This window comes from Pelodiscus sinensis, chromosome 2 (assembly GCF_052426305.1).
Source record: "Pelodiscus sinensis isolate ZL-2025 chromosome 2, ASM5242630v1, whole genome shotgun sequence".
Classification (NCBI taxonomy): Eukaryota; Metazoa; Chordata; order Testudines; family Trionychidae; genus Pelodiscus; species Pelodiscus sinensis.
Window position 1 is genome coordinate 103,735,485 of NC_143053.1, and position 15,245 is coordinate 103,750,729.

General features: G+C 44.7%; 1 protein-coding gene across 5 annotated transcripts in view; it reads left to right on the plus strand.

Moving 5' to 3' along the window:
- KIAA0319 (KIAA0319 ortholog) overlaps positions 1–15,245 on the plus strand; it is an 84,539-nt gene that overhangs the window by 30,864 nt on the left and 38,430 nt on the right. For all 5 annotated transcript variants that reach the window (XM_075921146.2, XM_075921145.2, XM_089776357.1 and 2 more), the window contains 6 exons: positions 1,442–2,217; positions 4,079–4,274; positions 8,258–8,356; positions 11,240–11,337; positions 12,174–12,261; positions 13,764–13,856. In XM_075921146.2, coding sequence (XP_075777261.2) covers positions 1,442–2,217; positions 4,079–4,274; positions 8,258–8,356; positions 11,240–11,337; positions 12,174–12,261; positions 13,764–13,856 — 1,350 coding nt within the window. The remainder of the gene's footprint in view (positions 1–1,441; positions 2,218–4,078; positions 4,275–8,257; positions 8,357–11,239; positions 11,338–12,173; positions 12,262–13,763; positions 13,857–15,245) is intronic.

Below are 15,245 nucleotides of genomic sequence, written 5' to 3' on the forward strand. Positions count from 1 at the left end.
CCTGATTGACCTCTAGCCTTTCACTTTCAGTCAGGGTCTGCATGGGAGAGATTGCTAGACTCCCTAATAATCCCATTTCTTCCCCCCCCTCGAAAAAAAAGCCCCCCCCCCCCGTTCCCTACTTCTACCCACACCCAACAACCCTCCAGGTTCACTCCCTGAGTCTCTCAAGCCTTTTCATTGCTTCTGAGGGGTGCAGGAAATGGGTTATGTATTGTGGTTTAAATAAATTATTACGTAATAGTTCTGTATTAATATGCCTAGTAAGGAATCTATTTGTCAAAAAAAAAAAAATCCTGAATGTTTTTTGCTGTCTGTATTGTTAGATATATTTGCTCACAAGTATTTTGAAATAAGTGAGCAAAATTTGAAACTGGTGTGATTATAGTATTTTGGTAAATAAAAATTCAAAAATTGGAAAATTTTAAAATACTGTGTGTAGAATTGGTAATTTTTTTTAATGCAGAATTCTCCCAGAAGTAAGAGTCCTAGTAACCTGTTAGCACTGAATGACTTTCAGGCCTAACCCAGGTTGACCTTAGGGTTTCCTACTTTTGTTTCACAGTTCCAGTTTTTGAGATTCCAAACAGCAAAGAGATGAAGCATTTTCATGTCTGCTCTGTTTCCTTCTTCCAGAATTCAAGCTGGTGGGATGAACTTTCTTGTATGTAGCACTTTCTGGGTGTGAGAGGGTCATTAACCCAGTCTCTGTATCATGATATTTTACAATGGTTTACTTGGTTTTGATAATTCTCTTTTTTATGGACAAGTGAACCACTCCTGCCTGGGTTCAGAGCAGGCAATATTTCAGTAATAAAGCAAGTGTCCTACTACCTTATAGCTAGGGTACAGACATTACAAGTAAAACTAATGCATGTAGTAACTTCCAAGCATTTTATATTGCCTAAACACTGAACACATTGACAAGTCTAACACCTGTCTTGAACACCACTAACAAACACATGCACTAATCTAGTTTCTAGCTATGTATTTGTCAGTACTCAGCTGACTACAGCCTTGGCAACAGCTGGCATCTGGTCTACTGGTATCACAATATGTATGCTTTGCCATTAGGGTTCTTATATTCCCTGCTCTGCTGCTAGCTTGCTGTAGGATGTTCTTGCAAGTCTTGTAAATTCTTTGCCTCAGCATCTGTAAAATAGGATAAAAGGTATTTTGTAAGAAGCTTTGAGACCATCAGATGAGAAATGCTATCTAAGTAAAAAATATCACTCTTAATGCACGCAAATATCTTCAAGAATTAGCAAACATTGCAAGAAAAATCATGGAGAAACTTGTGCGTGGTAAAAGGATTTGTACTTGAACTTAATGCGGCTTACGTTTTTGCCCTTGTATGAAAAGTCCTTTGAAGGCATAATGGCAACTTATACAACTGTGTGATTTGTCGTTCTCTGCCTAACATCCGTGTGTGTTGTTTCAGGGTATTTCTGTGAACAGTGCAGGGAAGGTGCCACGTACTCGGCTGCAGTGATATCTCCTAATTTAGAAACCACTAAAATCATGAGGGTTCCCCATGCCATGTCAACGTCCGACTGCACAGCGGCTTGCTGCGATCTTTCAGGTTGCGACTTGGCCTGGATGTTTGAACGGCGCTGCTACATTGTGAACTGCCAACATAAAGAAAACTGTGAACCCAAGAAAATTGAAACAGTGAAATCGTATCTTACGTTCGTTCTTAGGCCTTCCCAAAGGCAAGGTGCGTTGCTAGGGTATGGGGAGGTGCTGCCCAACAGGGTTCACTCTGTGGGACTGCAGGGGGGGCCCTCTGAGGAAGTGAGTAACCTGAAGGAGCTGTCTTTGCTGAGTAAAGATCACAGGGTTGAGGAGATGCCTGAATACACCGATGACTACAGGGACTTGGAGCAAGACCCCTTTCAGATGAGCACCAAGCACGAGCCGAAAGAGAGCTCTGATTACACGGACTGGGGCCTGATGGTGGCCAGTGAACATGGCTTTAACTCTTCAGTCTCTGATTCCGGTGACAACCCTGAAGGTTTGTCTGAAGAGCAGAGGGAAGACTCACGACTGGAAAATCTCAGGACTAAAAGCGGGTCCGAGTCTAACGCTGTCACTGTTGAACACACCAAGGAGAAGCTGCCATCTCTCGCTGAGGTGACCTGGTCCCCAGTGGAGTCCATGGAAAGTGAAGCAGCCAGACAACCACTTGTGCAAGCCAGTGACAACCTGGGGAAAGAGGTAGGGGTGCTTCAAGATCCCAGTAGTAGTGAAGTGGGCACTATAATATTCTGCTTTGTGGGTCCTTTTCAAATCAAAATACATTACTTACGGACGTGAGGGAAATCAGCAGTGGACCATGAAATGCTGTCATAAGAAAAGAAGAATGTGCCCTTTAACAGCCCGTCATCTGGCTAACTTAGTTGCAGTGCATGCTAGTTAGGTCAAGGGATGGCAGTCAGATCTCTATCAGACAGTAAGGCTTCTGGTAGTTGGGTATAGGAATCCCAGTTTAAACTTTCAGCTTTTTAGACCTGGATCTGGATTATATGTCTCTTTGTAGTTTGGCTTTCTGACTTTCGAAATGTGTCATCCCTTAACAGCTCAGCATGCAGTATGCATTCAAATGTGCACTAAGGTCATGTGGTCCAGGGAGGAGATACAGCGTTGGGACTCAGAAATTACTGCATTTAAATCCTGGCGGTGGCTCTGTGTCAGTGTGTAGTCTTGGTCAAATTATTTCAAGTCCCTGCCTCCGTTCATTAGATTAAGTGAGTGTAGTGGGGTTACTAATACTTACCTCTGTCCTAGGTGTGTTGTGGGGTTTATTAGTGTTTGTGAGGTGTTTTGAATATGTAAAGCACTATATAAATACTCAGTATTATTCATGGACATTACATGGTCACAGGAAACACTGCGCTTCTCCCTAGAAGATCAGTGTTCAGGTACTTATCAGTACTTATCTACACTTACTGGCACAGTCTATCTACTTCAGCTACCCAAATAGAGTCTTACGTGCAGTCAGGTTGGCCAGGGGTGCTCTCATGTCAACACTGGCTACTCTTCTTATCTTGGTGGAGTACCAGTGTGGGCAGGAGTGGACTTGGAGATCAATTTATTTTGTCTAAGCAGACACAATAAATCAACGGCTAGTGGATCGATTGCTGCAGCATCGATCTACCATGTAGTGTAGACTTAGGATGTTAAATAATGATTAATTTACTAGTTGAGTAGTCGATGGAATTTCCATGGACTAGTCAATAGGCACTTCCATGTTCCTCCTTTGAAATGTATAAGAGCCCTGCTGGAACTTCTGTGCAGCGTGGGGCCAGCAGTAAGTCCCACTAGCCCCAGGCTGCATGCGGTGCCAGCTTTGAAATGTACAAGAGTCCCCAGCGGGGGCTTCTGTGCATTTCAAAGTGCAAGCACCCGCATGGAGCCTGGGGTCGGCGAGGGACTCTGAGTCCCCTGCTGCCCAAGCTCCATGCGGCACTGCCACTTTGAAATGCCATGTGGAGCCAGGGTCAGTTGGGGACTCCCCAGCTGATCCCTGGCTCTGTGCAGCATTTCCCCAGAACCCAGGATCAGCTGAGGACTCCCCAGCTGACCCTGGGCTCCATGCGGCATTTCTGTGGAACCCGGGGTCATCTGGGGACTCCCCAGCTGACTCCAGGTTCTGCGGAAATGCCACAGGGAGCCTAGGGTCAGCTAGGAAGTCCCCAGCTGACCCCGGGCTCCACACATCACTGCCGCTTCTCCCCCTCCTCTCCTTTTGCTGCCTTTATATAATAGAGGCAGCAAGTGGGGGAGGAATCAATTAGTCTACTTGACTATCTGATAAACATTTGCTTATGGGTTCGTCAACTAGTCCTTAGCGTAGAGAAAGCCTTACCAGCTATGTCCTTCCATTGCTGTCCATGTGTTGCAGGCAGTTTTTTAAAAATACAGTGGGAGAATATGGGCCTTGATTGGTAACATTTTTCTTCAGGTTCTGGATAGTCCAATGACACAAATCACTGGACTCAGTTTATGCATTATGTGTATTTGAATAGGAGAAATGACTTGGCTCACAATAACTGTGTCCTTATTTTTCCTCTTCTAGGATCTAACGCCTTCCCAGAACCCTCTTTCAGACAATCTGGAATCTACCCAAGCTATTGCAGAGAGAACCCAAATCCCAACGACAGCTCCAAGGAGTCTGACACAAGATGGGCTCATACCACTTCCAGCTAGTGCTGTGCTCTCTCAGCCCACTGTCATACAGCCCTTCTTTTCTCCTACCCCTGCTGCCAAAGCAGGTAACTTTTTGTCAAGGCAGAACTTCTTTAAGTAAACAGTTGAGAAATGTTAACTTTAAGGTAGTGATGCAGGTTGCCTGGAAAAAAATCTGAATGCCAGAGTTCATTGGTTGATCTTTGGTAATGGAAAGTATGGAAAGCCTTTGATGGGAGAGAGTGGCTGTGAAACGAGCCTCTGGATGAGAGCAGGCCTATCTAGAGACTCACTGCTTGTACAGTAATTCCTCATTTAACACGTGCCCGCTTAACACGTTTTCGCAATAGCACGATTTTTTTTTTAAGGAATGTTTTTTGAATTACACGACCGTTCCCAGAATAACACGATTTCCCTAGCCAGCCTGTTGTCGGTGGCTGTGCGGGGCTTCCCCCGCCTCCCTGCAAAGCGGCGGAGGGTTCGCCGCTCGCTGCACCATTCCCCGCTGACTCCCCCTCTCCAGACGCTTTGCCCCCTCTCCTCCGCCCCCGCTTGTAGGCGAGTGGCTGGGTTTCCCCAGACGGCCTGTTGCCAGCGGCTGTGTGGGGCTTCCCTTGCCTCCTGCAAAGTGGCAGAGGGTTTGCTGCTTGCTGCGCCGTTCCCTAGTGAGCCCTCCTCCCCCTCGCCAGACGCAGCGCGGGTCCTGGCAGACTCCTCACAGGGGCATACTCCCAACCCAATCACCCTCCCCTGTCCTCCCTTTCCCTTCCCCAGAGCCAAACACCTCCCCTCCCTGCTGTAACCCAGTCCCCTTTCTCCCCCAACCTTATGTCCCGGTCCCAACAGATACCACCACTTGAAACGCAACCCTCACCTTTTCCATTATTTTCAGTGGGAAAATTGACCCCTCATAACATGTTTTCACTTAACACGATCATTTTCTGAAACATATCTATAGTGTTAAATGAGGAATTACTGTACTGCAAGAGTGGCCCTATTTGATAAAGCTTTCTCACTCTGCATATGTCCACACTGCACTCTGAGCATGGTGTTTCCAAACCCACGCTTCAGTCATCCTGGGCTTACACTTGCAGGACCATGTTTCCCAGCCATCACATCTGCACTGCACGATTCAGACCTTCTGACTTGGGTATGAAGCTTGAGAGGCACCCATGTTGCAGTACGACAGGGCTTGTCCCCGAGTCACAGTAGGACTCAGGTTCTGACTCACTTCCTCGTAGGGCCCTAGGATCCAGTTCTGAGTGTTTGCTGACCTGAGTCAGATTGGTTTGCACGTGGGCAGCAGGGAGACTTGGACTCAAAGCTGAGTCAGAGCTCAGACCATTTTATGCAGTATAGACGTTCACACCTTCCCTGCAATGGAGATGACAGCGGCAATAACATCTGTGTGCAGATATTCCCAGAAGTCAGTGTTTTGCTAGACTGTTAGCTCAGCATAGAGGAGAACGGGAAGAAGGGACAAGCCATTTGCTCTGTTCTGCTCGTGGCGAGCCGGGCAGGGGGCCTCTGCATATTCAGTGCCCAGGAACCCTGTACATCTCAGCAGTGCTTTCCAGGGCAAAGATCTTGTCAGAATTTCTCTCTTGAGCCAGGAGCAGCGAGCCTGGATTGAAACCCACAGGACCCTGAAGCAGGTATCATTCCCCCTTATCATGACAAAGGAAAAAGAGGTACAACAGGGCCCCTGAGCAATGGAATGAGCCCAACTTCAGGTAATGGTGTGTGGCCGCAACCACAGGCCAGGCAGTTGTTTCCTTGCTCCTGCCTGCCTCTCCTCAGTAGCACACAAGGAGGGAAAGGACTGAAGAAGACTCAAAATGGGACTTGGGAGAAGGCAAGTGACAGGCAGCACTGAACCTCCCTCCTCCGGTGTTTTTTCTTGGAGCTGCATCTTTTACTTCACCCTCCTCAGTTTAATCAAGTGCTGCTATGGAACCACACTTTGGTTCTTAATGCACTGACTGTATCCTTTGGAGTGCTTCCTGAGGGGCTCAATGTATTTCCTCTCCACCAAGGACACCTTCCTGAGAGCCATCACCTCCAGTCACAGGCTGGGGCTTGACCCATGGAGGAACACTCTAGCATGTGCCACAATGATAAGATGTTTTTTTCCAAAAGATGCAACCTGGATCCCAAAAACTAGCTTTTTTTTTTTCCCCCTCACAACTGAAGTTGTGACCCTCTTCTTCCAAGAGAGGATACACTGGATGTCGGTGGAGACTTCAGCTCTAAATCAATTGCATTCAAGCCTTTTGCAAGTTCAGCGCTCAGTCTGTGCTCTGTCATCCAAAGAAAAGAGAGCATCCATATGTACTATTTCAAGATGGTTGGGATAGTGCATATACGAAGCCTTCTGTACATGAATCTCTCCCCAACAACCAGCATCAAAGGCCACTCGCTTGCAGTGGAAGCAGCTTCCTGGGCTGAGATCTCTCCTGCACCAGAAGGCGAGATCTGGTGGGCATACTTATTCAAAATTCCCAAACTGGACATTTGGGCATCAGCAAATGCAGCCTCTGGTATCAGGCTACTCCATGTTGTGCCGTCGCAGTAGTGGGGAAAGAATCTAAAACTCAGGGTGTTTATATAGTTCTGTTTTACTGAACTCTGCCTGAAGGTGCACTGCTATAAAAACCCGTGGACCTTGTATACAGAAGAGTGGCTTGGAGGAAGCGAGAGAGAGGACTCTTTATAGCCCTGAAGTGAAAGATTGTTCCTAGCAGGAGGGCAGCAAGAAATAAGATGCAAAGCATATGGCTGCCTTTTAGCCAAGCTGCATTTTCCATGTTCTCCTGCTATTTTCATGGACGCCAAAATTGTGACACTATGAATAACATATTAGTCATGTCAGCTGCAGCATCATGCCAATGTGTAACTAGTACACGGTGGAAAAGCGAGATTCTAGTGCGTTAGTTAAGGGTTGTTGTGTTACTTTATTTGGTGTAATCTTTTTTTAGTGTTAACTGTGCTGGCTGTGATTTCTTTGGAATGCTTCCAAGAATAAAGCCATTAGAAACTGTTCAGAAGCCTGTTCAGAAGCCTGTTATCAGAAACCCTGTGAGTTGTCTGACTTGTGACTCCAGAACACACATGATTGAATTGAGGGCTACAACAGACACAGTTGGGTTTGGTCGTCTGTGTAGAACTCTCTAGAGGCTGAGCAGATGCAGTCTGGGATGTTCTGTAGAAAATGAGACTGCCTTGGGGCATGCTAGAGAGAGTGCATGTAGCTCTTACCCATAAAAAGAGTCAACGCTGCTCTCTGGGTGCTGGCAGGTCTGCAGGGACTGACTGACTGTTCTGAGTTTACATGGCCATGCTTTGCTTGCTTTTTTTTTTTTTTTAAATTTTTTTTTTTTTAATAAAAGAGAGAGATTTAGACCGCTTCTGAATTTACTCACTGATTCCTGGTCTGTACACAGGGAATATAGTCTATGGCATTCTGGAAGCATCTTGTATGTGGGGTTTGGAGGAGGCTTCCTCTGCTCTCTTCTTTCTATAGTGCACATTGACAGGGTTAGCCAAAATACAGCCCTTAGTTTGCTTCATAGGTCCCCTCTATATGTATTCAATGGAAACTAGTGACTTGGAAACTTGAAAGAAACTACATATAGATTGAATGCAACCCTGCTCAGGTTCTCATACGTGGCTTTTCTAATTCACCATTTTTACCCTTTCATCTCCCAAATGTTTATACTTTTAAGACGGAAAAACACATCTGTATCATGGGATTTTTGTATGTGTGATGAAAGCAAAATTAACACAGATGGTGGACTGGAAAAATTACAAACATTGATTTTTTTTTTAAAGAAAAAAATTAGTTAATTCTGATTTTCGACTTCTGTGGGAGCCATTCTCAACTGTGGTGGCGAGAGAAGATTCACCTGTAATCATAGCTGTTCTTAATTTATCAGGAAAATGTAATTCTCTCCATCTTTTCCCAGAAAATTGCCAGATGATATGCAATCCCAATTACAGTTTCTTTTTCAAATCCATTTCCTCTCTTTCTATTTTGTAAATGTAATACTTTTATCTTCTTTTAATACAGTAAAAGAACTCATGGTGTCCGCTGGAGATAACCTACAGGTGATTCTGCCGAAAAATGAAGTTGAACTGAATGCCTTTGTTGTGCCGCCACCCCCCAAAGGTGAATTTAACAATCTTTTCAACAAGGAGACACCAGATATTGACACATGAACACAGTTTGGCTTTGAGGCTGTATTTACAGCCATGGCTAGAAGGCATCCATGGAACAGAGCTTCCCCTTCTAATCTGTGGAGACAATTCTCTGTGGTACCAGATGTAAAGTGGCATTTCAAAATGGGTTTTAGAGATAAATAGGTGTAGTTTTGTGTAGGGTTGTCAATTAGTGGGCGTTAAGGCAGGGCAGAATTGACCTAAAAAAATTAACTCACATTAATCGCAGAGGTCAGCAAACCAACCAGCATGAGCTGCTTCAGAGACTCTCTGGTAAGGTGCAGTAATGCAAACCGCAACCAGAGGGCGCACGGAAAAACCAAGCAGCCAGAAAGGAAGAAAAAACCTGAAGATGTGGTTCCAGCTCCAAAAGAGAAGTAAACAAGAAAAGTAAATACCTGTCACCTGTCCCTCTCCCCTCCCAGGTGACCATATTTTAAAAAATAAAACAGCCTGGGGGGGTGTTTGCCCAAGCTATCTCCCTCCCATCCCCCTCCCCCTCCCGGGCAGAGCTCACCCAAGCCATCTCTCTTTGGCTTCTGGGACTGGGACTGATCCTCTCCGCCTCCCCCCTGCCCCATCTGATTCTGGAGGTGAGTCCCCCCTCCCGAACTCTGCACTACCCACAGCAGAGTCTACCCCCCCTCTGGTCCTGAGCTAAAAAAGGACTCTTTTGAATAAGACACAAATATATTCATTCTATAGAAGAATTTAAATTCAGCTTTCGTGATAGAATTTGCACTACAATACGTCAGTGAGGTGAACTGAAGGGTTTTTTTACAGTGTAAAGGTTTTGTAATTAAAAATAAAATGAGCACTATACACTTTGTAGTCTGTTGTAATTGAAATCAATATATTAGAAGATATAGAAAACATCCAAAATATTTAAATATTCTTATTATTGTTTTACAGTGCGATTAATCGCAATTATTTTTTTAATCGCTTGACAGCCCTAGTTTTGTGTGTTTAGCATGCACATTAATTAGCTAGATTCTCCTTTGAAGCTACATGGATTTACGCCAGGGAGGGTCTAGACTAGGGATGTAAAATCCCATTTAATCAGTTAACCAGTTAAATGTTAACCGCTTAAATGGGCGCAGGCTGCTTCAGTTGGGCTGGGGTGCTTGCCACCTGTGGCAGGCTCCACTGGACTGGAACAGCACCCTGCCTGTAGCAGGTAGGGCACTGCCCCACCCTATGCCAGTTAACTGTAACAGGTAATCATCACCCAGGGTGCTTAAGGGTGATGCTTACTAGTTAACTATTCATATCCCTAACCTAGACTAATGTGTCCATGTACATATCTTTTAGAAATAAATTTAGGCTGCAAACAAATTTAGGCCATTTGGGTTGAACTTTTCTTAATGCTGTTGACTCTTATATTCCTGACGTAAAGAATTCTTTGTGCATGAGCGTTTAGCACCAGAACAGTTCAGGAACTGATGTCAGTGATGGTAAGGAAAGTATGTACTCCTGCTAAAATACCTGCAGAGTCCATTCATGTGCATCACTTTTCCCTCACCACCTTTCCTCTCCCTGAGTTGCATAATATTGCAGCATCTTGACATATTCTGTGCTGCAGTGATTCAGATCACAGATTCAAACATCAGAAGTTTTCACAGGAGAAGGAGGAAAATAGGGGTGTTCCAGAAGGATTTGAGCTGGTACCATTGCTATTTAATATATTCATAAAAGATCTGGAAAAAGGGGTAATCAGTGAAGTGGCAAAATATGCAGAAGATACAAATTACCAATGATTGTTAAGTCCAAAGCTGATACTCAAGAATTACAAATGGATTTCACAAAACTGGGTGATGGGGTAAGAAAATGGCAGATGAAATTCAATGTTAATGCAAAATAATTCACATTGGAAAATACAATCCTAATTATCCATACAAAACAATAGGATCTAAATTAGCTGTTACTTCTCAAGAAACAGATCTTGGAGTCATTGAGGATAGTTCTAAAATTATTTGTTGAATGTTCAGCAATAGTCAAAAATGTTAGCAGAGTGTTGGGAACCATTTGGCAAGAGAGCTTTAAAAAAAAATCCATGATACGCCCAAAGCTTCAATACTGAGTGCAGTTCTGGTCACCTCCATTTAAAAAAGAAAAAGAAAAGGATATACTAGAATTGGGAAAAGTGCAGAAAAGGCAATAAAAATGATTGGGGGTATAGAAGTTTCCATATGAGGAAAGATTAAAAGTCTTGGGTCTGTTCTACTTAGAGGAAGATGAAGGGACATAAAAGCACGAATGGTGTGGAGAAAGTGAATAGGGAAGTACTGCTTATCCCTCCCATAACATAAGAATCAGGGGTCACCTAATGAAATTAATAGGTAGCAGATTTAAAAAACAAAACAAAAGGACAGTCAGTCTGTGGAACTCATTGCCAGGGATGATGTAAAGGTGAAAAGTGTAACGGAGTTAAAAAAAAAATAGTTAAGTTCATTGAGAATAGGTCAGTCAATGGCTATTAGCCAAGGTGGTCGGGAATGGAATCCCATGTTCTGGGGGTCTCCATACCTGTGACTGCCAGAAGCTGGGACTAGACAAATGGGACGGATTTCTTGATAAATTGCCCTTTTCTGTTCACTTTCTCTGAAACATCTGGCATTGGCCATGGTCTGAAGACAGGCTATTGGGTTAAATGGACCATTGGTCTGTCCCAGTATGATCATTCTTATGTTTTTATTAAGTCACTATTTGACTGTACTATTTTGCATTGTAGACATTCAACCATTGTTTCCCCATGTGTCTGTATTGTTTATATTGAAGGCAAGGCTCATAATTACTACACACTTATTTTTTTTTTTTTTTTTTTTACTCCCAGAAACAAGCTACAATTATGAGTGGAGCTTGATTAGTCACCCTGCTAACTATGAGGGTGAAATGGAGTGGAAGCATACACAGGCACTGAAACTCTCTCAAGTAAGTGGGGTGTAATTTAGTCTTGCTTCACTCTCATCAACACAGCATGAGATTTTGCAGTCTGCATTGGAGGTATCTTTGACTTGGTACAAGGACCACAGTTGTGTCTCCCTCAGCATGCTATCAGACTGGCTGTAGTCAGTGGCGGATATAGGGCAGGGCGAGCGGGGTGGCTTCCCCGGGCCCCGTGCTTCAAGAAGCCCCACGCATGCGCTGTGGTGCCCTGGCACATGCGCTGTGTCAAAAGGGGGAGCCCTGCGAAATTGTGCTGCCCTGGGCCCCGCAAAATCCTCATCCGCCCCTGGCTGTAGTATTGCTGGTTTATAAATCAATTCCACCTGCTATGCAAAAGGCTACATCTTCAGCTAATGTGAATCCACATAGCTCTGCTGAAGGCTGTGGAGCTGTTATGTGCTCAGTTTACACCAGCAGAGGATCTGGCCTAACATTCCTCAGCAGAAAGAAAAAGTTGGTGAGCTATAGCGTTAGAGTGAAATGGGACCCTCCAGTCCTTTTAATTTACACGTTATGCATCTCAGAGAAGTTTATTTCTGTGTTACTGTCAAGGCTTCCTTGTTTCCTCTGCCCACATCAGAGTCTTCACTTGGCATATCATGGTTTTCAGAAGAGTCTGATGATCTTTTAAGAGAATGCAAATGTGTTTTATGTGGCTCCATCTCCATCCCCACCACGGGGCAATAGCCAGCACACTTTGTGCATACTTTTATAGATGGAGCCCTGGATTTCAAGTCGCTTGCTGGGCAAATCTTGAAATGTTCAGATGATCTCTGTGAAATTCCTACCTGTAATTAGAAAAACTCTTTTGTGTGCTTCAGCTGTCAGTAGGCCTCTATGCCTTCAAAGTGACCGTTTCCAGTGAAAACGCATTTGGAGAAGGATTTGTAAATGTCACTGTCCAACCAGGTAAATCAGTTTGCCAGAAGAGTAACTAACGTTTTCAACACACGGGCTCATTCACCACATTTTTTAAAAAAGATTCATTAGTGGTTTTAAAGAATAATTAGTTGCCTGGCCACACACAAATATTTTCATTCAGTCCCGGACATTCCTTCAGGGAATTTGTTATAAACTGAACTAAGTGCAGCGTGTGGAGTCCCAAGCTGTCCCAGAGCTCCTTGCACCTATGGGTAGAGATGAAGGTGGCATTTTTTCACCTGTCTCCCTGTAGACTGCTGGAGGCTGAACTGGCACCTGCCACAAGGTAAAGCAGCAACAGTGCTGATCTAACTTAGGCCACTTTGAACAGTCCCCAGCAGTGTGCCCTCTAATTTTCCCCATCTGTGTGCAGAATTAATTTTAATATGTGCATAACATGAAGGTGATGTGTTGCAGGTTTGGGGCCAAGAGGCTTGGAGTGTAGGAGGGTTGGGCTACAGTGAGGACATGAGATGGGGGTGCAGGCTCTGGGGTGTGACTGAGGGCGAAGGGCTTGGGATGCAGGCTGCCCTGGCGCTTCAGTGGGGAGAAGGGGAAGAACATTTCTTGACATGTCTCCTGAGCGGCTGCAACTCTGGGCTGGGGAAGTGTGTCCCCAGCAGGTCTGGGTGTGTGGCCAGGGAGAGGCACCACTTCTGGGGTGGTGAGTTTGGGGCTAAGGAAAAGGCATCTCTCCCTGACAGTGTCTCTCTTAATATGCTGCTGCATGGCCATGCAGCTTAGAAAGGAACTTAGGTTCCCGGCCTAAGAGTGCTGGAGCATAGAGTGTTCCTATCCCTTGTCCAGCCTACAGTGCATCAGAAGGCACAGCTGGTGTTCTAACCCTGCCTCTGCTGACTTTATGCCACTTGGGCATTCCCTACATCAGGGGAATTCCTGGATACTCCAGCGATGTGGCCTGAAATCCACTTTGTGTGGCTAGAATGGCACAAATAGGACTTAACCTGGGATAAGGGTTTGGACTAATAGTGGTATATGAACATATCATTCTTTCTCCCTAATCACCTGCAATCTGGATCCTTAATGTAAAATTAGAAGTATTGTTGTTTTACAGCCCTTCAGTAGGGCTCCAAAACTGCACGGAATACTTCAGGTATCCAGGAAACTTAATTGCAGGTCTCAAACTTTACAGGAAATGAATGTTTTAGTGGTGCTAGGCTATATAGTGAGCAAAGCTGAGCAGCTTTCTCCTGTTGAATTATCTGGCTCATAGTTTTTTAAGAAACCACCATTTTAAGTGCTGTTCTTTAGCTTCTCGGCATAAAAAATAATAAATTGTTAGGTGTAAAGTTGCTATCTGATTACACACAAAACTTCCATTATTTTCCTCGCTGCCTAAGCATTAATCTTCCTGCTCAGTGGTTGGAGGTTGATTTGCCTCTATTCTGCTGAGAGAGCTATCTGCCAAATCTAGAGTTCTATGCACAGGTTGTCTTTAACATAGTTTTCTGTTCCTCTTTTTTACACAGCTGTCAGAGCGAACCAACCACCTGTAGCAGTTGCTTCCCCCAATGAACAGGAGGTGTCTTTGCCCACAACTTCTACCTTCATTGATGGCAGTCGTATGTACTGGGCAGCTCTCTGTTTTTATGCTATAATCCTTATAATGTTGTCTTAGCTTATGGATGGTAAATTTAATTGATTACCACCATCTCCTACGTATCATATAACGGCCTCCGTACTATATGTTGATAACATTACATCCTCTGTCTCTGTGCTGCTTATGAAGTGACATTAGGTTATAATGTTTGTTAGGAAATTTGAACCCCGTCATTTCTGTTCTGGTTTTTGTTTGCATTTTAATATTTACAAATATGAAAGCTTTTTTTCCTCTAGCTCCATTTTCAAGCAACATGGCATAGACTTTGAGCTTGATTCGCTAACATTTTGCAGTCATGGGAATGTGAGTTCAGAATGCAGGGGCAGAGAAGTAAATCAAGAGAGTGTGTCAGCACTCATTCATTTTTACTGGTGGCAGTGTTTTTAAATTCACTTTTCACAAGGGTAAGCTCCTGATACAGCTAGGTAGTTAAGAAGTGCCTAACTTCAAACATTTGAGTGATTTCACTGACCTGGATGGAACTAGTCGTGTCGTTAAAGTTGGGGATGTGTTTAAGTACCTTGCTGAATCAGGAGATATATGACTAAACAAAGTGCAAGGCAGAAGATAATCAGGCTAAATAGGTGTAAGAGATAAGTCTGAATGAGGTTCATTATGGAATAATCCGCTCTTGATCTCTCACCCTTTGTTTCCTTCTACTCAGACTTCACATGATCAAGTTGTGTGGGGAGGTGGGGAAGATGAAATACATCTAGTGGGCAGGGTTCAGGGCTTTGGTGCAGCTCCCTCAACTGCCTCTCCACTTGAGCCATATGCTAGGGCCATTTGATCCATGATGATCTCCTGCCCTCTCCTTCCTGGAATTCCCACTGTCATCCTTCATGTCCAGCTACACAGGGCCAGTATGGAAGTCTCTCCATTTAGATTGGGGATGCTGAGGCCTCTTGTACAACCACTTCTCTAGGTGCTCCTACTTTTCACAGCTCATTATGGGGTTAAGCTTTTGGAAGGCTCCTTTGTGCTTTGTCTAGGCTTTGTGTTGAATATCAGTCTAATTCTTCATCATCACCTCTATATCAGAGGCAGCAAGTTGGGGAGGAAGCAGGAGCCAGTGCTGGGGGAGCCAGCTTAAAAGCTGGTTTCCTCCCAGCACTGTGTCTGTGGTGTGGGGAGATGGACAGGGGAGGCAGAGGCGCAGCGGAGAACCCACTGCGAGTGGGGACTGAAGCAGTCCTTGCTTGTGCTGGGTTCCCCACTGTGCCTCTGCCTTGGAAATGTAGCAAGAGCTGCAGTCAGCTCTTACTACGTTTCAAAGGCAGAGGCAGGGCGGGGATAGCGAGCCTCCCCCACCCCCATCAGCTAATTGAGTAGTCAATAGAAATTCCATTGA